The sequence below is a fragment of the Rhinoderma darwinii genome, chromosome 13 (assembly GCF_050947455.1).
Source record: "Rhinoderma darwinii isolate aRhiDar2 chromosome 13, aRhiDar2.hap1, whole genome shotgun sequence".
Taxonomy (NCBI): domain Eukaryota; kingdom Metazoa; phylum Chordata; class Amphibia; order Anura; family Rhinodermatidae; genus Rhinoderma; species Rhinoderma darwinii.
In genome coordinates this window covers 24364968-24388894 of record NC_134699.1, presented here as the reverse complement: position 1 = coordinate 24388894, position 23927 = coordinate 24364968, and the positions used below count along the sequence as shown (strand labels likewise).

The 23927-nt window shown below is 42.6% G+C and overlaps 1 protein-coding gene across 1 annotated transcript in view; it reads right to left on the bottom strand.

Moving 5' to 3' along the window:
• TBKBP1 (TBK1 binding protein 1) overlaps window positions 1-23927 on the bottom strand; it is a 67128-nt gene that overhangs the window by 32317 nt on the left and 10884 nt on the right. Inside the window, exons 3-6 of the mRNA XM_075845589.1 lie at window positions 23101-23205; window positions 18979-19129; window positions 18455-18651; window positions 14819-14880 (exon numbers count right to left, since the gene is read on the bottom strand). Coding sequence (XP_075701704.1) covers window positions 14819-14880; window positions 18455-18651; window positions 18979-19129; window positions 23101-23205 — 515 coding nt within the window. The remainder of the gene's footprint in view (window positions 1-14818; window positions 14881-18454; window positions 18652-18978; window positions 19130-23100; window positions 23206-23927) is intronic.

Below are 23927 nucleotides of genomic sequence, written 5' to 3'. Positions count from 1 at the left end.
ATTATTTACTTTTGAAAAGTTTCCTATTTTATCTCCAGTATTATAAATATAATACTAACGTGCCATACAATAGTGCTATACAATGCACAAATCATATTTTCATACAGAGCCCTAATACCTCCATGCAGTCCCCAAATAATAGTGCCATGAGGGCCTCATTAACCCCTTCATGACCAAGGGTCATTGATGCCCCCCTGTGTCCAGGTCAAATACACCTCTTTAAACGATAATATCTTTGTAACCGCTTTGAATATCACAACAATTTTTACTTCTTTTTTTTTTTACAAGACTTATGAGGCTTTCATTTTCTAGATTAGTTTTATTAATTCCATATTTTTAATTTTTATTATGAGCAGACAAATCATAAAAAATGTGAAAAAAACTACTTTTTGTAATATATTACAATATATTATATATATTCACTTATATTATATGTGTGTGTGTGTATATATATATATATATATATATATATATATATATATATATATACAATGTTGCAATTCTGTAACAATTAGTCTAAGCTTTCCGTCAGCCTGGATCGCTGAGATATATATATGGACAAAAACGTCAGGGGCTACCTCTAGGAGCGGAATCCTTGGCCTGAGCGATCTGACCGAGGATTCCGCTCCTAGAGGGAGCTTAGCTGGCGCTATTGGGGGGGGGGGGTGCTATCCACAGGGGGTGTTGGCTACCTACAGGAGAGGTGATGCTACAATCAGAGGGTGGTGCTATCTACGGTGGGGTTTGCGCTATCTACATGGGGTTGTGTGTGGCGCTATCTACAGGGGGGGGAAGTGTAGCCTTGGCAGACATGAGAGTGCAGCGCTACTTACAATGTAGCAGCACTGCACTCAGTAAACCCAGTTCCAGGCTGCCAACGTTTATATACGTGGCAATGGCATGAGGCATCGGCAGATGGAACGTATATAGCTGTATGCCTGTCGTGAAGGGATTAATGAAAACCAATTCCGACAAAAAAACAAAGGAATTTTCCCATAGCAACCAGTCACATTGCAGCTTTTTTTTTTTTCAGACGTGATTAAAACTTAAAGCTGGATTCTGGTTGCTAAGGGCAGCACGTGTAAGGGTATGTGCACACACACTAATTACGTCCGTAATTGACGGACGTATTTCGGCCGCAAGTCCCGGACCGAACACAGTGCAAGGAGCCGGGCTCCTAGCATCATACTTATGTACGATGCTAGGAGTCCCTGCCTCACTGCAGGACAACTGTCCCGTACTGTAAACATGATTATACTACGGGACAGTTGTCCTGCAGCAAGGCAGGGACTCCTAGCGTCGTACATAAGTATGATGCTAGGAGCCCGGCTCCTTGCACTGTGTTCGGTCCGGGACTTGCGGCCGAAATACGTCCGTCAATTACGGACGTAATTAGTGTGTGTGCACATACCCTAATAGCACTAGTTATATATAGCGCCATATAGAGCACAAATAACATTGTAATAATAGCCGCAAACAGTGTTCAAGTCAGGGGTAAAGTGCCCATATGCTGCCAGTCCTAGACTCCAGAGGGAGTAAACTGAATGCTACAGAGTACTAGTGGGTCAGGCTTTTTTAGTTGCATGGACATGGCCTGGGACCTTAGTGACCTGTGATTGGGCAAATAAAAATCGAGACTGTGTCGCAAAGAGGTTGGGACAGTTGGCAATTATGAGATATCTCACTATACAAATAAAAAAATGGTGTGGTTTATGAACAACTTTTTGCCACTTTTGGGACATTAAAAAGTTGCAATTTATGGCGCACATTATAATTGCACAATCATTTGTGACTTTTTGCCGATTTACGCTCCTCTCGCCACTTTTCAAAAGAAGGAAAAATGGGCCACGTTTGGCAGGGGGGCGTGGCCTCCTGCAGACACAAACAGATTTACCATCATTTACGCTAGATCAATTACACATGCTCACAGCAGGAAAATATTTGTTTTTCTGGCGCACATCAGGCAAAGATGCTCCAAATACATTTTACTCTAGCGCAGTTCAGTTGGAGTGGCGTATAAATTGCCCACCTTGTGCATCTGTATCTATCTATCTATCTATCTATCTATCTCATATGGACCCATGCCTATCTCTAGAACGGGGCACCCTAAACCTTGTTCTTCCGATCTGTGATGCGGCTAATGCGTGTGAATTTCAACCATAAAGAAGAAAACAGCATAGCTCACTGAGCTACGCTGTTTCCGTAACTCCCATAGTAGTGAATGGCAGTTGCGTAAGCAGCGTAGCATGCGAGCTACGCTGTTTCCATATCTACCATTCAGTTGTATGGGACTTACAGAAACAGCATAGCTCATTGAGATACGCTGTTTTTGTAACTCAAGACCATATAACCTTATTTATGGTCGGAATTCACCTCATTCAACTACAACACAGAGCGGTAGAACGGGGCCCCCTAAACCCCGTTCTACGAGATGTGGGACCCGCATCTATCTGACATTTATGACATATACTGTGGAGATGTCATAAATGTCCCTGCTGGGAAAACCCCTTTAACCATTTATTGGATCACCAATAACTTCAAGTGGAGAGGTTTGATTGCTGTGAAGAAAGCTTCAGGGCGCCCAAGAAAGTCCAGCAAGTGCCAGGACCGTCTCTTAAACAGGATTAAGTTATGGGATCAGTTCTACACCAGTGCAGAGCTTGCTCAGTTATGACAGCAGGCAGGTGTCAGTGCATCTGCACGCACAGTGAGGTGAAGGCTTATGGAGGCTGGCCTGCTGTTAAGGAGGGCAGCAAAGAAGCCACTTCTCTCCAAGAAAAACATTGAGGACAGTCCTCTGCAGGAAGTACCGGGATTGGACTGCAGAGGACTGGGGTAAAGTTATTTTCTCTGATGAAGCCCCCTTCAGACTGTTTGGTACATTTGAAAGAATGATTGTCCAGAGAAGAAAGGGTGGGCGCTACCATAAGTTCTGCATCATGCCAACAGTAAAGCATCCTAAAAACCATTCATGTGTGGGGTTGCATTTCATCCAAGGGAGTGGTCTCAAAACTTTTCCTAAGAACACTACCATAAATAAAGAATGGTATCGAAGTATCCTCCAAGAGCAACTTCTCCCAACCATCCAGGAGCAACTTCTCCCAGCCATCCAGGAGCAACTTCTCCCAACCATCCAGGAGCAACTTCTCCCAACCATCCAGGAGCAACGTCTCCCAACCATCAAGTAGCAACTTCTCCCAACAATCAAGTAGCAACTTCTCCCAACCATCCAGGAGCAATGTCTCCCAACCATCAAGTAGCAACTTCTCCCAGCCATCCAGTAGCAACTTCTCCCAGCCATCCAGGAGCAACTTCTCCCAGCCATCCAGGAGCAACTTCTCCCAGCCATCCAGGAGCAACTTCTCCCAGCCATCCAGGAGCAACTTCTCCCAACCATCCAGGAGCAACTTCTCCCAACCATCCAGGAGCAATTTGGTGATGAACAATGCTATTTCCAGCATGATGGACCATGTCACAAGGCAAAAGTGAGAACTAAGGGGCTCAGTGAACAAAACGTTGACATTTTGGGTTCATGGCCAGAAAACTCCGTAGATCTCAATCCTCAAAAAGTGGATGGTTAAAAAAAAAACACAGAAATTGTGATAGACTCCAAGCACTGATTAGGTAAGAATTGGTCATCAGTCAGGATGTGGCCCAGAAGCTGACATCCAGCATGGCAGAGCGAATTGCCGAAGTCTTGAAAAAGAAGGGTCAACACTGTAAATATTGAGTATTTGCATAAACTTGATGTATTTGTCAATAAAAGTTTAAAAACTTATGAAATGTTTAGAATTGTACTTCAGTAACCATAGAAACATCTGACTAAAAGATCTAAAAACCCTGAAGTGGAAAACTTTGTGAAAACCAAAATCTGCGTCGGTCTCAATACTGTTCTCAGACGTGTTATCTATGATGACCCGGCTCTAACAAGTGGTACAGAAAGTTGGTTTCGACGTAATCCTTTAAAGGGGTTTTCCACCTTCTGACAACTGATGATATACTTATGACCTATCAGGTGGATAGGTCATCGGCACCCGGACCCCGCACCATTAAACCGCTCCAGTGGTCTGCGTGCACCGTATATTATGGAAGCAGTTGGCTCCGTACATAGCATAGCGGCCGTGCTGTAGAAGCCCGGCCGCTATTCCGTGGCCAGAGCCAACTGCTTCCGGCATGTAACTCCAGTGCACGGAGGCACCTGACCAGCTGATATGTGCGGGGTCGGGGGGGTCGGACCCCCACAGATTGTGTACTGATGACCTATCTGGTCGATAGGTCATCAGTTGTCAGAAGGTGGAAAGCCCCTTTAATGAACTACTCAGCTTCTCTAGATGCTACTGACACCGTTCTCTTGTATAATATTTGTGCAATATCTTTAGTAAGAATAAGAAGTATAAACTACCGTATAGTGTGGAGAAGAATGGTTAATAAATGAAGGTGATGGGGGGGGGGGGGACAAGACCATATGCACTTTAAATGAGCTTTACTGCTCGGAGTTGTGCCTAAAATGATCATCTTGCCTCCTGTTGTTTGACTTTCTTTCCATGTAAAAATAATAAAAATGTTCTTGCTTTATATTTGCTTTGTCAAGATAGTCTTTAAAAAGAAAATAAAAATATCACGTCTTTGTAATTTGATTGTGTCATTTATTTTTCTACTTGATTTATATTGAGGTCCCTACACCCATTATGGAAGCGCTCCTGTGGAGACATGATGTCCCCTTCTGCCATTCTTTAACAAGAAATATACATTTTTAAAAAAGCCTGTCAGTCCTGCGAATATCTTACTCAGCTGCGATAAAGCGTTTTACTAATAAGGTGCTAGTGGCATTTACTGTTGTGTCTGAACACATAAGCTGCAGGACGACGGCTCCACCAGTTCACATTTTTCACCTCATAAAAAAAAGCGCGGTAATCTGACCTTCAACCACATTGTCTCATGAGAGCGCTGTGACTGGGGGGGGGGGCGCGGCGCGGCGCGCGCGTTGGGGGTAAAGTTCTGGGTTCAGGAACACTACGGTGCTAGCCTATGTACCTGGGTTTGCTGCGAGCAACTCGTACGGCAGATGGCGGTCTCCTTACTTATACGAATGAGCTACTTGTGCCTAAAGGTGACTTATTTTTGGCAAGTGCTCAACAGGGCAATGCATTTCTATTTTAAATGAATGCCTCGCCTTTCAAACCTGCACTGGTGAAGGGCTTTCTAGGAGGAGATCCTGGGAATAGAACCTGCATGTTCCTGACTCATCCAATTCATCAGCAGAAAACTTTACCAGTGTACTACCTCTGCTGGCAAGAGCCGGCTGCAAATTCTTCCAAAGATGACATGTTCTTATTCCTGCTGGACGTGACATTTACATTTGGTCTTATGGAGACAGTAAGAGGGATAAGAGACCCAACTGAGCACAATCCATGTGGTGTGGCGATTAAGTGGTCTAAACAGTGATTGCCTACTGTGTTCAAATCCTGATGTGTGGCCTTGTCTAAAAGGGAACTCTGCTGGGTGGTGTTTATAGTGGTGCAGATGCATTGTTGCACAATGCCATTGTTGCTGCATAAGAAAGTTACTTATATAGCTCTCTTTTAAGACAGCGCTGTGTGTGTATATATATATATATAGATATAGATATAGAGAGAGAGAGATTACTGCAAATTCCAGCAATATACATATCACTCAAACAGGTTTCATAATCCATCACTCAATAGGTGATCCTTTGAGAAAGGGGGAAGCTGCCCAAAGTCACCAGGAGGACAACATGGGGGTTAAAACCCACATTGTACGGAAGCGATTCCTGTGCTCAACTCAGATCAGGTAAGCTGTGAGCTAGCTGCGCGGCAGTTTCATGGGGAACATATTTTTCACCTCTTTAAAAAAAGAAAGGCGAGCGGGCTTTCGTGAATAGAAACTTTAGATCACATTGGGGCATGACCACACAGTGGCTTGGGGCTTAAGTCAGGTTTGCTTTGTATTTCGCCCATGTGCCTGGGTTCGAAGCTTGTGTGTTAGGTGGCATTCTCCTTACTTATACAAGTTTGCTGCTTGTGCTTAAAGAGGCTCTGTCACCAGATTTTGCAACCCCTATCTCCTATTGCAGCAGATAGGCGCTGCAATGTAGATTACAGTAACGTTTTTATTTTTAAAAAACGAGCATTTTTGGCAAAGTTATGACCATTTTTGTAATTATGCAAATGAGGCTTGCAAAAGTCCAAGTGGGTGTGTTTAAAAGTAAAAGTCCAAGTGGGCGTGTATTATGTGCGTACATCGGAGCGTTTTTAATACTTTCACTAGCTGGGCGCTCTGAAGAGGAGTAACATCCTCTTCTCTTCAGAACGCCCAGCTTCTGACAGTGCAGATCTGTGACGTCACTCACAGGTCCTGCATCGTGACGGCCACATCGGCACCAGAGGCTACAGTTGATTCTGCAGCAGCATCAGCGTTTGCAGGTAAGATCGACTTACCTGCAAACGCTGATGCTGCTGCAGAATCAACTGTAAACAGCCTCTGGTGCCGATGTGGCCGTCACGATGCAGGACCTGTGAGTGACGTCACAGATCTGCACTGTCAGAAGCTGGGCGTTCTGAAGAGAAGAGGATGTTACTTCTCTTCAGAGCGCCCAGCTAGTGAAAGTAGTAAAAACGCCCCGATGTACGCACATAATACACGCCCACTTGGACTTTTACTTTTAAACACACCCACTTGGACTTTTGCAAGCCTCATTTGCATAATTACAAAAATGGTCATAACTTGGCCAAAAATGCTCGTTTTTTAAAAATAAAAACGTTACTGTAATCTACATTGCAGCGCCGATCTGCTGCAATAGGAGATAGGGGTTGCAAAATCTGGTGACAGAGCCTCTTTAAGGGTGACAACAACTTTGGCAAGCAGCTTACGCTCAACAGGGCAATGCATTTCTGTTTTAAAAGGATGCCTCGCTTTGTGAACCTGCGCTGGTGAAAGGCCTTCAAGGCTGAGATCCCAGGGATAGAACACACACGTTTCTCACGCCTAATTTATTAGCAGAGAACTTTACCAGTACACTACTTCTGGTGTCGAGAGCCAGCTGCAAATTCTTCCAAAGATGATATGTTCTTATTCCTGCTGGAAGTGACGATTACCTTTAGTCTTATGGGAACAATAAGAAAGCCTAGAGGTCAACCTGAGCTGGTGGGCTGGTGCTTAAGCTGCACCCTAAACAGTGAGTGTCTTCTGTGCAGACCCTTGTTCAAATCCTAGTGTGTGGCCTTATCTAAAAAGGGGCTCTGGTGGGTGGTATTTATAGGGGTGTGGAGGCAGTTCAGTGAGGTTGTTACTTATAAAGAAAGTTACTAATGCATTTATATTGTAGATTACAGCAATATACTTATCACTCAAACAGGTATCTTAATCCACCACTCCATAGATAGCACTTTGGGAAAGAGGGAGCAGCCCAAGGAGGACAACATGGGGATTAGAACCCCCATTGTACAGAAGTGATTCCTGTGTTCAACTTGGATCACGCAAGCTGTGAGCTAGCTGCATAGCAGCTTTCACAGATAAATTTTTCACCTCTTCTAAAAAAGGGTAATCTGACCTTCAATAAGAAAAACTTTAGATCACATTGGGGAGGGCAGCAGTATGACACAGTGGTGGCTTGTGGCTTAAGTGCCTAGGCCTGGTTTGCTGTGGTGTTAGCCCACATACCTAGGTTCAAAGCAGCCTGCATGTGTGGTAGATGGTGGTCTCCTCAATTATACATGAGCTTGTGCTTGGGGATGTTTTTCCAACAATTTTGCAAGAGGCTGATGCTCAACAGGGCAATGCATTTCTCCTTTAAAAGAATGCCTCGCCTTGTGAACCTGCACTTGTGAAAGAATTTCAAAACTGAGACACAAGGAGGAGAACCTGGGGATAAAACCAACACATCCCTGACGGTTCTGGTTTATCAGGAGAGAACATTACCAGTTCCCTACCTCTGCTGTCAAGAGCCAGTCACAAACTCTTCCAAAGAGTCCTGCTGGAAGTAATGACTTAATTTGGTCTTATGGGGACAATAAGAAAGCTAAGATGCCAACATGAGCTGGTGGTGTGATGATTAACTGGTGTCTGAATGTTGAGTGTTATCTGTGCAGTCCTTGGTTCAAATCCTGATGTGTGGATTGTCCAAAATGGTACAGTATGGTGTTTATAGTGGTGTGGAGGCAGTGCAGTGAGATTGTTGCTGCATAAGAAAGTTAATTATGTAAAGAAAGTTACTTATGCAGCTGTCTCTTTTGAGACAGCTGTATTTATATAGTAGATTATTACAGATTTCAGCAATATACTCATCACTCAAACAGGTATCAGAATCCTTCCATAGGTGGCACTTTGGGAAAGGGGAATCAGCCCAAGGTCACCTTGAGGACAACATGGGGGTTAGAACCCACATTGTACAGAAGTGATTCCTGCTCTCAACTCAGATCACGCAAGCTGTGAGCTAGCTGCACAGCAGCTTTACAAGGATGCATTTTTCACATCTTTTAAAAACGGGTAATCGGACCTTCAACAACAAAAACTTTAGATCACATTGGGGAGGGGGGGGGGGCAGTAAGACTGCATGGTGGCTGGGGGCTTAAATGCCTATGTCTGGTTTGCTATGGAGTTAACCTAAGTTCAAGGCATCCTGCATGCTGCTTGTGTGGTAGATGGTGATCTCCTCACTTATACGAGCTTGTGCTTGGCGATGTTTTTACAACAATTTTGGCAAGCGGCTGACACTCAACAATGCAATGCATTTCTGCTTTAAAAGGATGCCTCGCCTTGTGAACCTGAACTGATGAAAGACGTTTAAAACTGCAACACAAGGAGGAGACACTGGGGATAGAACCAACACGTCCCTGACACATCTAGTTTATCAGTACAAAACATTACCAGTGCGCTACCTCTGCTGCTGAAAACTGCAAACAAACTCTTCTAAAGATGACGTTGTTATTCCTGCTGGAAGTAATGATTACATTTGGTCTTATGGGGACAATAAGAAAGCTAAGATGCCAGTGTGAGCTGGTGGTGTGGTGATTAAGTGGTGTCTGGATGGTGAGTGTCTTCTGTGCAGCCCTTGGTTCAAGTCCTGATGTGTGGATTGTCCAAAATGGTACGGTATGGTGTTGTGGAGGCAGTGCAGTGAGATTGTTGCTGCATAAGATAGTTAGTTATGTAAAGAAAGTTACTTATGCAGCTGTCTCTTTTGAGACAGCTGTATTTATATAGTAGATTATTACATATTTCAGCAATATACTCATCACTCAAACAGGTATCAGAATCCATGCCTCCATGGGTGGCACTTTGGGAAAGGGGGAGCAGCCCAAGGTCACCAGGAGAACAACATGGGGATTAGAACCCACATTGTACAGAAGTGATTCCTGCGCTCAACTCAGATCACGCAAGCTGTGAGCTAGCTGCACAGCAGCCTTACAAGAGTGCATTTTTCACATCTTTTAAAAATGGGTAATTGGACCTTCAACAAGAAAAGCTTTAGATCACATTGGGGGAGTGGGGGGGGGGGGGTGGGGGGGGTTTAGGGGGCAGTATGACAGTGTGGTGGCTTGGGCTTTAAGTGCCTAGGCCTTGTTTGCTTTGGAGTTAGCCCATATCCCTAGGTTCAAAGCATCCTGCATGCTGCTTGTGTGGTAGAGGGCAGTCTCCTCACTTATACAAGTTTGTTGCTTGGTGATGTTTTTCCAACAATTTTGGCAAGTAGCCGACGCTCAATGGGGCAATGCATTTCTCCTTTAAAAGGATGCCTCACTTTGTGAACCTGCACTGCTGAAAGACTTTCAAAACTGAGACACAAGGAGGAGATCCTGGGGATAGAACCAACACATCCATGACACTTCTAGATTATCAGCAGAGAACATTATCAGTGCGCTACCTCAGCTGCTGAGAGCTGCCCACAAACTCTTCCAAAGATGACATGTTCTTATTCCTGCTGGAAGTAATGATTACATTTGGTCTTATGGGGACAATAAGAAACCTAAGCTGCTAACCTGAGCCAGTGGTGTGGTGATTAAGTGGTGTCTGGATGGTGAGTGTCTTCTGTGCAGCCCTTAGTTCAAGTCCTGATGTGTGGATTGTCCAAAATGGTATGGTATGGTGTTTATAGTGGTGTGGGTGCAGTGAGATTGTTGCTGCATAAGAAAGTTAATTATGTAAAGAAAGTTACTTATGCAGCGGTCTCTTTTGAGACAGCTGTATTTATATAGTAGATTATTACAGATTTCAGCAATATACTCATCACTCAAACAGGTATCAGAATCCTTCCATAGGTGGCACTTTGGGAAAGGGGAAGCAGCCCAAGGTCACCTTGAGGACAACATGGGGGTTAGAACCCACATTGTACAGAAGTGATTCCTGCTCTCAACTCGGATCACGCAAGCTGTGAGCTAGCTGCACGGCAGCTTTACAATGACGCATTTTTCACATCTTTTAAAAACGGGTAATCGGACCTTCAACAACAAAAACTTTAGATCACATTGGGGAGGGGGGGCAGTAAGACTGCATGGTGGCTGGGGGCTTAAGTGCCTATGTCTGGTTTGCTCTGGAGTTAACCTAAGTTCAAGGCATCCTGCATGCGTGGTAGATGGCGATCTCCTCACTTATACGAGTTTGCTGCTTGTGCTTGGTGATGTTTTTCCAACAATTTTGGCAAGCGGCTGACACTCAACAATGCAATGCATTTCTGCTTTAAAAGGATGCCTCGCCTTGTGAACCTGAACTGATGAAAAATGTTTAAAGCTGCAACACAAGGAGGAGACACTGGGGATAGAACCAACACGTCCCTGACACATCTAGTTTATCAGTACAGAACATTACCAGTGCGCTACCTCTGCTGCTGGCTGCTGAAAGCTGAAAGCTGAAAACTGCAAACAAACTCTTCTAAAGATGACGTTGTTATGCCTGCTGGAAGTAATGATTACATTTGGTCTTATGGGGGCAATAAGAAAGCTAAGATGCCAATGTGAGCTGGTGGTGTGGTGATTAAGTGGTGTCTTCTGTGCAGAGCCTGGTTCAAATCCTGATGTGTGGAATGTCCAAAATTGTACTTTGCTGGATGGTGTTTAGTCAGTGCAATGAGCTTGTTGCTGCATAAGAAAGTTACCTATGTAGCTATATTTATATAGCAGATTATAGCAACATACTCATCACTCAAACAGGTATCATAATCCACCTTCATAGGAGGCACCTTGGGAAAGGGGGAGCTGCCCAAGGTCACCAGGAGGACCACATGGGGATTAGAACCCACATTGTACAGAAGTGATTCCTGCGCTCAACTCGGATCATGCAAGCTGTGAGCTAGATGCATGGCAGCTTTACAAAGACACACTTTTCATCTCTTTTAAAAACGGGTATTCGGAACTTCAACAAGAAAAACTTTAGATCACATTGGCGAGGGTGGCAGTATGACAGCGTGGTGGCTTGGGGCTTAAGTCCAAAACATGGTTTGCCACGAAGTTAGCCCATGTATCTAGGTTCAAAGCATCCTGCATGCTGCTTGTGTGGTATATGGCAGTTTCCTTGCTAATACGAGTTTTGTGCTAGGTGACATTTTGCCAACAATATTGGCAAGCGACTGACGCTCAACAGGGCAATGCATTTCTCCTTTAAAAGGATGCCTCACCTTGTGGCCCCGCACTGGTGAAAGACTTTCAAAACTGAGCAACAAGGAGGGGATCCTGGGGATAGAACCAACACATCCCTGCCACTTATAGTTTATCACCAAAGAGCATTACCAGTGTGCTACCTCTGCTGCCGAGAGCTAGACACAGACTCTTCCAAAGATGACATGTTCTTATACCTGCTGGAAGTGACATTTACATTTAGTCTTATGGGGACAGTAAGAAAGCTCAGAGATCAGCCTGAGCTGGTGGTCTGGTGTGTGGACTCTGGTTCAAATCCTGAAGTGTGGCCTTGTCAGAGAGGATACCTCGCTGGGTGGAGGTGGTGTAGTGAGGAGGTTGCTGCATAAGAAAGTTACTTATGCAGCTGAACCAGTTCTCTTTTACAGAACATTATTTCAGATTTCAGCAATATTCTTATCACTCAATCAGGTATCATGTTCCGTCACCCCGTAGGTGTTGCTCTATGGGGAAGGGGGAAAGCTGAATGTTGAGCACATAAGCTGTGAGCTCGCTGCTCCACCGGAACGAATTTTCACCTCATAAAAAAGTGCAGTAATCTGACATTCAAAAGAAATCACTTTGGACCGAATCGACCGACGTGCGCTGTGTGTTGTCACTGGGGGGTTTAGTGCCAGGGCCGGTTTTAGACATCTATCTATCTATCTATCTATCTATCTATCTATCTATCTATCTATCTAATCTATCTATCTATCAATCTATCACTCACTTTTATACAGTGTGATGTCATGAAGAGTGAAACAAGGGTTTTCACATGTTATATGGCAACACTCATTATTTTAGGATTTTAAATCTCCAATATCTCCCTCCCTTTACGACTTCAGAAACTGACAATTTACTTGAAGTCTATTGTCAAAACCCAAAGATAAAACACAGCTGGTAGTATGTGATCAGAGGGGTGAGAGATATATTAGATCTTGCATTATTTAGTGATAAGGGGATTTAGGGGAATTGTTAGCTCCTAGGAAACTGCTAATCTAAGAATTATTCATTGCAAAACCTCTGTCAACTATGTGTTGTGCATGGACTGAGTTGGAAGTAGGTCTGACAGTCCTGTTTCACAGAGTCTTGGATGATAGCTCCTTTGATACTTCATGTGACACAATAAAGGTCCGATTTATACAGGTTATAATGGAGGCATGTACCTACAATGAATATGCACCATATGAGACTCATGCTTAGAGCACCATCTTTTGACAAAATGTTGTTACTACTTAATGCACACCCCCACCCAAAAGCAAATGTTTATTTATGAATGCAGTTCACCTCATTCTACCATTTGATTCCTCGAAGACATACACATAGGTGTCCAAAAAGCTTAATGGTGGCTTTAGTTGTCCTTGTGCCCTTAAAAACCTTAATCACCTGTGATTTTTTTTAATCCGGTTATCCGTCCAACAGATGAACCATAGAAATCATTTTTTATAGAGAGGACTTCCCCCAAAAGCCTGAGATAAATACAACCACCAAACTTTTTTTTTTTTTTTTGTTCAGAGGTACCAGAAGTCCCAGGTAGCAGTCACTGCCAAACGATGCCGACAGGAGCCTGGTCTGTACTGGAGCCTCGCTACGTGGGGGCGCTGGTGCAGAAAGAACACCACTGAAAATACCCAGGAGCGTCCAGGAATGCCCAGGAGTTGGTATGCACCACCACCTTAGTGACTGCTAATTCTGCTACAACCGCTGTGTCCAGGGGTCCAAGGCTGCTTGGTAGGTCAGCTGTCACCGAATGTCACGGAATGCTGTGAATCGCTAGGAGTCGCCGGGGGCCGCTGTAGCACAGGTTAGTCAGGAGCTCTCACTACATGCGACTGCTCACGGTGGCCAACTTGTGGCTAATCCACCGGTGATTTTTTTTCCCCCTAGCAAAATAGTAGCTCCACAGTGCCAAGGAGTCAAATATCTTATTTTTACATATCCCGCAAAGCCTCTTTGTTGTTATTCAAGAAAGGAAATTAATTGGTGACTACCATACGTCAGTTCTGCACGTACAGAGACCTTACAGTGTGAGGGCCACAACATATCCACATTTCTTAGTAGCCTGGACCCTGTGAATGTGACATGGGAGTGAACTGTAGTCAAACTGAGGGTACGGTCCAAAAATACAATCAGTCGATGCCTGATGCTCCCCCTCACTATCTTCTCTGTACTGTTTTACACTAGATGGACTAAGTAGGTTTCTGAATATTTACAGAGATCCTGCTGACAGGGAAAGGGGGATTACAGGCTGAATGTTAAGATTTACAGTATGTAGTAGTGTTTTATGTGTACTGCCAATTTAAATAATTCAAAAAAAATAATGATAACAATTGATTAAGAAAGATCAGGTACTTATGTCTGTCTTCTAATGCATGTATCATTTGATTATTTTTACATTGAACGTATTTTGGGTTACAATCAGGCTTTAACTACACATAAGATACCATTCATAACAAACATTGGCCCTGCTGTATATGTTACATTTCCATATTAGTACTTATCAGACTGCTGCACTGTGGTAATGTAATGTGCAAGGTGTAATGATTATAGGGAATATAGCATAATAAGACAAAAAAAATCTGTATAACCATTCATCTCCATGGAGTACTGTATTTGTTTTATATGTAGCCCGTGGAAAGTGTCAGCCAAAGCAATAGTAATGTCACCAGTGATCGAATTTGTGTACATAGCTGCAGAATTCTGAAAATCCATTAGTAGGTCAAAGTGCTACTCGGTCAAGTGTTGTTAGAAAGTTTTATACAATAATCCCGTAGAAATTAATGTATAATGTTGGAACACAAGTTACACAATGTCACAGCTGAAGAACACGCATTGTGTACAATAGTCATCAAGACTGCACTGAACAACCATACCAACACCAGGTCTGTTGTCATGATCCAGATTTAAGGGGAGCAACAAGTGAAATACAATACTGGTCCAACAGGACAGATATGCACCATTGTCCCCAGTACATCATTCACTTCCCACGGATCATTTCATTCAGCATTACCTGCATACAAGGCAGCACTCAGCTGGGTGAATTGAAACCTTCATCTCAGGGTAATGTCATCTCCGTTATTTTGGTCTAGCCATGCAAATTAACATTATATATATATATATATATATATATATATAACAATGTGTTTATAGTCTCACAACAATGAACAATTTTGAGACAACAGGCCACTTACTGGTCATCTCCCACCTCTTTCAACCACGCCATCTCCCGCCGCGTCTGTCCAGTGGTCAGTTCCTAAATTCACAATGAATACATAAAAGTTACTAGAAGGCTCTTGAGTTATTACATAGTTTAACCTAACAAACAAAACAAAATTATATATGACATACATTTTGATATAATTACATATAGGCTTTTTAGGGGAGTTTATGGAGTGTATATCCACAATCTGTCTACTGCCCTGTCTATATGTGTGCTTCTTGCACTACATCAGTTACTCAACCTTTGGTAGATGTATGGATAGCGATATGCGGGGACTGCAGGTTCCATGTTTGTGTGGGAAATCAAAATATTTCTGTTTAAAACTGATCACTTATGTAATACAAACATCTATCTATCTATCTATCTATCTATCTATCTATCTATCTATCTATCTATCTATCTATCTATCTATCTATCTATCTATCTATCCATCCATCCATCCATCTCCAGCCTCTGATCGTACAGTACCTTTTTAAAGTCCCCCTTCCCATTATAGTGTATTATATAGTCTCCTAATAACACAATCATACAGTATACAAATAACATTGTCAGATAGTTGCCTAAATAATACTACCAATCAATAAGCTAGGAAATTAAGCTGCATTCTGGCGGGTTTTCGGCCTTTACATAAATTCAGGGCGTGCAAGCTTTGAGTGCTCAGGCTACCAGGGCCAGTGGTGCACCTTCAGTAATGAAAGATGATGGGCCCGGTGCGACTGGACAGGTTGAACGCCTCTAATGTCAGTCATGCAATTAGGCCTCATGCCCACTTCAGTTTTTTCATCAGGGTGCTGTCCGTTGTTTTAACTAATAGCACCCTGACACATTCATTTCAATGGGGCCATGCACACTTCCGTTGTTTTAACGGAACCGTGCGGCCGTCCGTCAAAAGTAGTGCAGGTCCTACTCCTGTCCGTTTTTTGTTTTTTTTTAAACTCATTTTATTGAATGAGATACATAAACACAGAAAGAAAAAGAAACTTCTGGGCCCCCGCACAGCGGACATGCCCAATAGGTATACAAAATTGCGTGTTACAATATCATGCCAGAAGTACATGGCATTACAATAAATCACAAACATATACCCAAATAATCAAACATATCATATAAAACATATCACATACATATACAGTGCATGACATTCTGTTTCCGCTCGGAAGAAGCTATACACTACAATATTGAAGACAAAAAGATCCATCAAGATCCAAATATAACATGCAGACATAAAGGAAATAGGTAGACCAAACTACAACCAAAGGCCATAAGGTACCCAAAGAGAGAGACAAACAGTATTATTGCAGAGCCCCTAGGTAGGAAGTGCTCTAAGAGCTATAGACAATGCAGTGCTAGAATAAGACATAAGATCAGAGTTACACCAGCGATCCCACACCCGGTGGAATTTATCAGGGCATCTTCTGTTAATGTAAAAAATCCGCTCATAAGGTATCATAGAATTAATCAATTCTATCCACATAGATTTAGTAGGAGATCTAGGATTCATTCATCTAATAGCTATTGCCTGTCGAGCCATAAATAACGTTTCCCGAAGGCACGTGCGAATAGGAATAGAACAAATCTCATCCTCCACTAACCCAAATAAGCAAACACCTGGATCCAGTCGAACTGGGACATCCAATACCCGGGATAGCAAATCAGTAACTTCGGTCCAAAAATCCTGAAGCACAGGATATTCCCATATCATATGATGAAAATCTGCAGGTTCATACAGACACCTGGGATTAGATCGTCTACCCATTTTATAAAGACGGACCGGGGTAAGATAGCTCTGGTATATGATGTAGAGCTGTATTAGCTTGTTGTTAATAGCAGGAGATACGAATCTATGCGATTCTAAAAGACTCGATCTGGAGTCCTCATCTAGGGATGGAATCAAGGACTGCCACCTGTCCATTGCTGGGAAAGCTGCTTTATTTGCCTTCGCGTGGAGAGGGAAAGAGTAGATGGATGATATCAACCCCCCAGGGCCCTGCGACCTAATAATTCCAATCAAGGGATAGGTAGAAATAAGGACATCCCTGCCACTAAACTGAGTCTGCAGTGAATGACGTAATTGCAGATATTTATAGAAGGCCCGTCGTGGAGCCTGGTAAGTCTCCGCAATCTGGGCAAAGGAGAGCATCACATTATTCACAAATAGATCTCCCACAGTAACCACCCCCAGTATCGACCAAAATGCATCATCCTGTGAGTGACTTAACTGATCAAGTACCGTTTGTGTAAAGGTTCAGATAGCACCAGATACGTGGAAGGGTGAGGTTTTGCACGGATAGGGGCCCAACCCAAACATAAATATAAAAGAGTATCCGGCACACCAATATAGAAAAAAAGGTATTTTTTATTGTGTTTCTAATGCCAGTGGCAGAGTGCGACGTTTCGGTCTAGGTGACCTTCATCAGGCACTGAGCCGTGCTGGGCAACTGAATTGACGAGCGCTAGTGGTGCTGATAGCGGCTGGCGCCATGATACAGCGGCCAGCCGCTATCAGCACCACTAGCGCTCGTCAATTCAGTTGCCCAGCACGGCTCAGTGCCTGATGAAGGTCACCTAGACCGAAAATACCTTTTTTTCTATATTGGTGTGCCGGATACTCTTTTATATTGATCAAGTACCGTATTCTGCCATAGAGGTGTTTCATCTATAATCTGGTCGCGCCAGGAGATCTTAAGTGCCGCTATCCAAACATTACGCGCAACTTTATGTATTGGTAAGGATCGCCTACCAAGTGAAATTAAAGGATCTAGCACAGGCCATAATATAGGTAAACTCAAATAACTTGCCAAACAATGCTCCAAACCCCCTGGTACGTCAGGTGATACCCAGGAGGCCATATATTTGAGCTGACCAGCCAGATAATATAAATACAAGTCAGAAAGAGACAATCCCACTAAATCCCTAGGCCGTTGCAATTTTGCCAATTGTAACTCCTGTCCGTTTTTGACGGAAGTCTCAGCTTCTTTATTGATTTGGTCCGTGAAACAACGGACTGCACACGGAAGCCATCCGTGTGTGGTCCGTGTTTCTCGGAACCGTCATTAGCGTCCGAACAACGGCCAACGGAAGTCTGCATGCAGCCTTACACTTACACTATTACACTATATACACTTTCCTTTACTCTTTATACACCTGCAACATTTTTTTTCTATTCGATATTTTGCAAACGTGCACAATTCACATAGTCTTTTAATAGATATTTTAGTTCTATTTATGGTTCTGTAAGACAAAACAAGAAGGCACCTGGATTGTTATTCCCAGAGTGTTATCGAATGTCCCGAAGGCCGCATGCACACAGTAAGAACATAAATTCTGTGACGTCCTCTTCAGGGTAATGTTTGGAATTAAAAGGTTCTCTACATTTTTAGAAAAATCGGACTTATATTGCAGCTTGATAAGTGGAATAGATTTGCATGACAGCCATTCTGCTTTCCCCCTTCTCTGCTGTTAGGACAGTCCCAGTCCAGCTCTGATCAACTGAATCACATCAGACAGTCTGGTTGCTGGGGATAAACTGCCTAACAACCAAATATTGCAGACAACACAGAACCAGAACATGATATTAGCATTTCTTTAGAAATCCTTATTCCCTTACCTGTTCCCGGGTCTCCTGAAGTTGTTTCAGCTCTTCTTCTAGGCGCAGAACATCTTCTTTTAGTTGCTTTTCCCTGCGCTGAGCATTTTGCAAATCTCTTTTTGTCTCTTCCAGCTCAGCATCTCTCCTCTGAGCTGCCATATCACGCTGTAAATCCAAGCTGCGGGGAGCCTGCCAGCTCATAGGATGTTCTAAAACTTGGCAAGGGAGATCATATTGGTTACAATGGGAACTCTGTTGGTTTTATCAGTATATTATTGTGAAGATATATTTATGGCAGTATAAATAGTACAAAAAATACAACATGGTTACCCCCCCAAAAAAAAAAAACAAGGATGATGAAATTACAAGTTTATTGGTATAATTTTATGCAGGATGTTTTTCAAATGCTTAGCAGGAATTATTGAGATATTGCAAGAGAAATAAGATTGTCTGCAGGTTTAATTATATGACAACTTTGAGAAGAGCGGTCTTCATTTTCACAAAGTCGGTAGTAGCTGCCTGTCCAAGTTCCACTGACTCACCATGCGACATATCTGGTCCATGGTGCAGCGACAGATACTGCATGTCAGGATCCGAGAGAGCAGAGCCGGGGAAAGGATGCGGCTCAGCACACATCTGTAACTGCTGCTCCAGAGACTGGATGTGGGCTACGTGGCTCAGAACAAGGCCCTTCTGTAATACATAGCATAGACACATATATATAATATATTCACCAATTGACTCATCTACTCCTCATACACTTGCAACCCCAGGTACCTGATGCTCAACACTACCAGACTTACTGATACAACTATGTTTGGACTGCTATCTATTCCTTGCAGGGTTGAGTGACTTGTAAGTTATTCCAGAACAGGATATATTCATAATGTCGCCTATAAATATTGTATGTGGCATTTGCAGAGAACGTGTGCACATAGAATATAAGCATGTCATACGTTACATAGAATCCTCTCTAACAAAACTCTGCTCTTTACCCTGCCATCTCCTATGTTTTCAGCACCATTACAAGATACTATCACCATCTGTTACCACTTGGCTCAACTACAGAGGCTGGTTCAATCCTACCACATTTTTCTTGTGCCATGTTATTTTTCCTGAATTTTGTTTCCCACTTATCACGAAGATATGAAATATTTATGAAATCCAGTGCAAAAGAAAATAGTGATGTTATTGATGGCAACTACGCAGATCCATTTTGTGTTGTAGCATACAACATAAAACCCCCCTTTCGTCAGTAGCGCCCAAGGCAATGAACTGATCACCAGGGTCAAGCTTTTTGGCACATCCACTTTTTCCTTGCAGTGACACGGAGTAGTAATAGGTACCGGTCACTGAAATCAATGGCAAGTCTTCCAGAGCAAGAACCTCTCTTTGCCCCTCTATCAGGGTATGTGCACACACACTAATTACGTCCGTAATTGACGGACGTATTTCGGCCGCAAGTCCCGGACCGAACACAGTGCAGGGAGCCGGGCTCCTAGCATCATAGTTATATACGATGCTAGGAGTCCCTGCCTCGCTGCAGGACAACTGTCCCGTACTGTAAACATGATTACACTACGGGACAGTTGTCCTGCAGCGAGGCAGGGACTCCTAGCATCGTACATAAGTATGATGCTAGGAGCCCGGCTCCCTGCACTGTGTTCGGTCCGGGACTTTCGGCCGAAATACGTCCGTCAATTACGGACGTAATTAGTGTGTGTGCACATACCCTCACATTCATATGGCCTTATAGTGCAGTCTACAACCCCGTCATGCTTCCCATTTAAAGCTTTTAATTATCCTCCTTTTATGGTAGAGACACGAAGATTCACAATTTTATTCATTATTATCAGTGGTAAGAAACTTAAAAAGATGTGATTGGTTATATCAGTACCACAGGGATTTCTTCCAGAAACAGTGCCACTATTGTCCATAGGCTGTGTTTGGTATTGCAGCTCAGCCCCATTTACTTGAATGGGGCTGAACTGCAATACCACACATAACCCATGAGCAAAAGTGGCACTGTTTCTGCAAGAAAGCAGCCATTTTTTTTTTAACACTTTAGTACTGGACACAGTACTTCTCAGCAAATGCATTGGAGGTATTTTCCTAACATGTAAATGTATAGTTGTCTACAACAACCAGTCTAAAGGTGGCCAAACATTTGAGATAGCTGTTGGCTGAACGATCAGCTATTCCTCCCGACTCCCCCATACACATGCACGGCCGAGCATTCATGTGATTTCAATAGGGAGAATGAGTAAATCCACTGCCAGACTCCTCTGGCAGCGGCTTATCTATTTGCAAGCAAAAGGATCGGGAATGTTGGATCTCAACATGCCCTATCCTTCTCCTCCCCGACACCTGTCATCAAGGAAAGTCGGGACGCCATCATACACATTAAAAAATTAGCGGTAACCACAAAATGGTCAGGTTCGGATGACATGAATCTAATGCGTATGGCCAGCCTAAAGCTGGTCCATACTGTGTATTTGTTGCGTTTTTAAGGTTTTTTTTAATTTGTTTTGGTTTTGGTTGATAAACGCCCATTAAAAACATGGGAATCATTTACCAAAACAAAAAAAATGCATGTTAAGCATCGTTCACATCTGTGTCGGGCTTCCGTTCATGGGTTCCGTTAGACTTTTCTGCAGTCGACTACGCTATTGATTCTGCCAAAAAAACGGAAACCTTACGAAACGGAGACAAATGGAAACCATTAGCAATGGAAGCATTACCATTGAAACTAATGGTAATGCAAACTTAAAGTTATCATTTCTGTTTGCTTTCCATTCATGGGTTCCCCTGACGTAAAGGTCTAACAGAACCCGTGAACGGAAGCCTGACACAGATGTGAACGAAGCCTAAAAAATGCACACAAAAAAAAGAACGCACAGTGTGAGCCTATCCTAACAGTTGCCAAAGATTGTTAGATATGGGATACTGTTCTGAAGGAAGATTAAAAGTTCCATGAAGAATAACTATACTGCCTTTCAATGGTATCACATTCTGCAGTAAATCATTAGAGCATACTATATAGGCGCTATACTGTATACACGCTACAGAAATGGATCTACTGAGATCGCCATGTCTAAATGATTGCGTCATAGAATAATATATTACCAGCCACTTGTAGCTTTGCTCTTATTGTATGTAGCAGTAGAATCTAAAGGCCTCAAGTATTATTATAGCTTATTTTTTTATATGCAACTTAAGGTATTTTAAGTTTTGGCCCATTAAAGATTGTTTATTTCAATAGAGGCTTCGCATTTCTGATTGTGTATAAGTATTATTTTTGTAAGTGTGTCCTGTTAGCTTGTTTCTTTCTCTCCACACAATCCTCGCGGCTTTGCTTCCGGTTGGGCATTATCTTGTTGATGATCTGTCAGTGAATGGATCACCTCTCTGCCGCTCTCCCACACTCTGAATTCCTTGCTTTACAGACAAGCTATTCCCTTGCTCATATCCACCTACTAAACTCCCATCTCATTCTCTTTTCATTCCCCTCCCACACACTTCCTATCTCGCTTCTTTCTTGTTCATCCATCATACGCCATCCCCACAATCACCTTATTTTCGCTCTATACAAATGTACAGCATCTAGATTACTTACTACCTTCTCGATCAATGCTCAGACTCTGGTAATAAGACCATCTCCCCATTTATCAATTGCATTATTTTTATAGCAGTAATATGCCATGCAGTACTATGTAATTGAATTGTATTTATATAGTCCACAGTCCATGCCCATGTGGAGCATGCAGTCTCATATGCTAGCTATAGTAGGAGTTACGGTTGGAATATAAGCTGCCCGTTTACTTTGAATTGATGTTGGCGGATCTTAGCATTTTTCGATCCATCAACAACTTTATGTGTATGGGGGCTGATAGACTGGAAAATGACCCAGCCATGTTGAAGCAGTTGGTATTAAATCTAGCCTCTAAACAGACCCTTAGGACTGTAGATCAAGAGGTGGCATCAGGCTTGGCTGCCTGTCACCTACTCTCGTAGCCAATTAGCGTCATCCAAAGGCCTTTAAGAACGGTTACTATTTTGCGGTGAGCAGATACTCCTCCATATTGCACCACCTAATTGAATAGAAGTTGACTACAGCCCCTGGTTTGGTGGGCCGCATAGTGTTTATAGCACCCACTACTACAGCTTCTTAAGGTAATCTTTCTATTAGAAGTGCATTTCTTCATCCCGAAAAGGTCAAAGCAGATTGTAACAAGAAATTATAGCGCACCACAGACATGCCCTTTCATTTTTCTGATTTGGTTGTGAAAAGCGAATATTGGCTTGGTTGCTAACTGGTCCGTTACATAACTCTGTTTTGCATTATTTGCTTAGGAATCACATTTTCAAAGAAATTGACTGCACGCAATGAACAACTTCAAAATCATTTCTTAAGTAAACAGAGCTGCCCTGACATTTATGGAAAGACAGTGCATTTAACCCTCCTGATAGATTCAATATTCTATCTCTGTTTAAACTCAGATTAAAGTAAAAATCACACTGGAGAGATACATTATAATGGACATTCATGCAGTCACCAGCGGCCTCCTGTATTTTTGCACAGTCCTTGCTTCTGTCCACCGCATGCATTTCCATCCTATACTAGTACTGCCTGGACTTTTATAGTAATTTTCTCTTGCCCTTACCATTTCACTTAACTCCTCGTGCAGGTCACTCCTCTCCGCACACATCTTTTCACATGCACGCACCATCTCTCCCAGCTGCTCTTCATTTTCTTGGCTATTTTGAAGCTGCAGGAAAAATATAGTTAAATTATTGACACTTTAATAATCCAAAATGTAATTCAAATACTGCTGCTCCTGGAGTCCAGAGGATTGAAGAAGAGATTTGCATTTAGCAAGAAAAGTAAAGGACATTTATTTAGCTGTAGGGGCCTGCTCAGATGGCATTTCATAAACTATAGGGATCATGTATATTTATATGTGAACTATAAGAATAAGCCACATTATGAAGGAATTTTTCATCAGTGCACTGAGTTATTAATTCAATGTGAAACTTGATGGCCTTATTTTCATAAAATCGGAATAAAAGAGTTCCCACCTAAATTTATTGTTAAAAAAATAGTAGTAGTAACAGTGTAGCATTTATATTTGACCACTATTACTGTTTTATGTATGGTATGATGCTGTTAGTTGGCACTGTATGGCACGGTTGTTGGGGCAGTGTTATGGCAGTAATAATTTAAGCTTACCTCCTTTAAAAAAAATAAAATTATAATTTAAAAAAAATGACCAATTCACTAGGGTCCAAATTGGCACTGAGTGAAGAACTTAATAATCTCACACAGACTTTTTGCTAGGGGCATGTTACCTGACAAACAAATCGTATTTACTCTAGCAGCGGTTACAGATAAGCAAAAACACTTGGCCTGTATGACTAATGAATACAAATAATTGTAGGTGGAGAACTTCTATGTATTTTATGAGTCGATATACATATGTATAGACAGAAT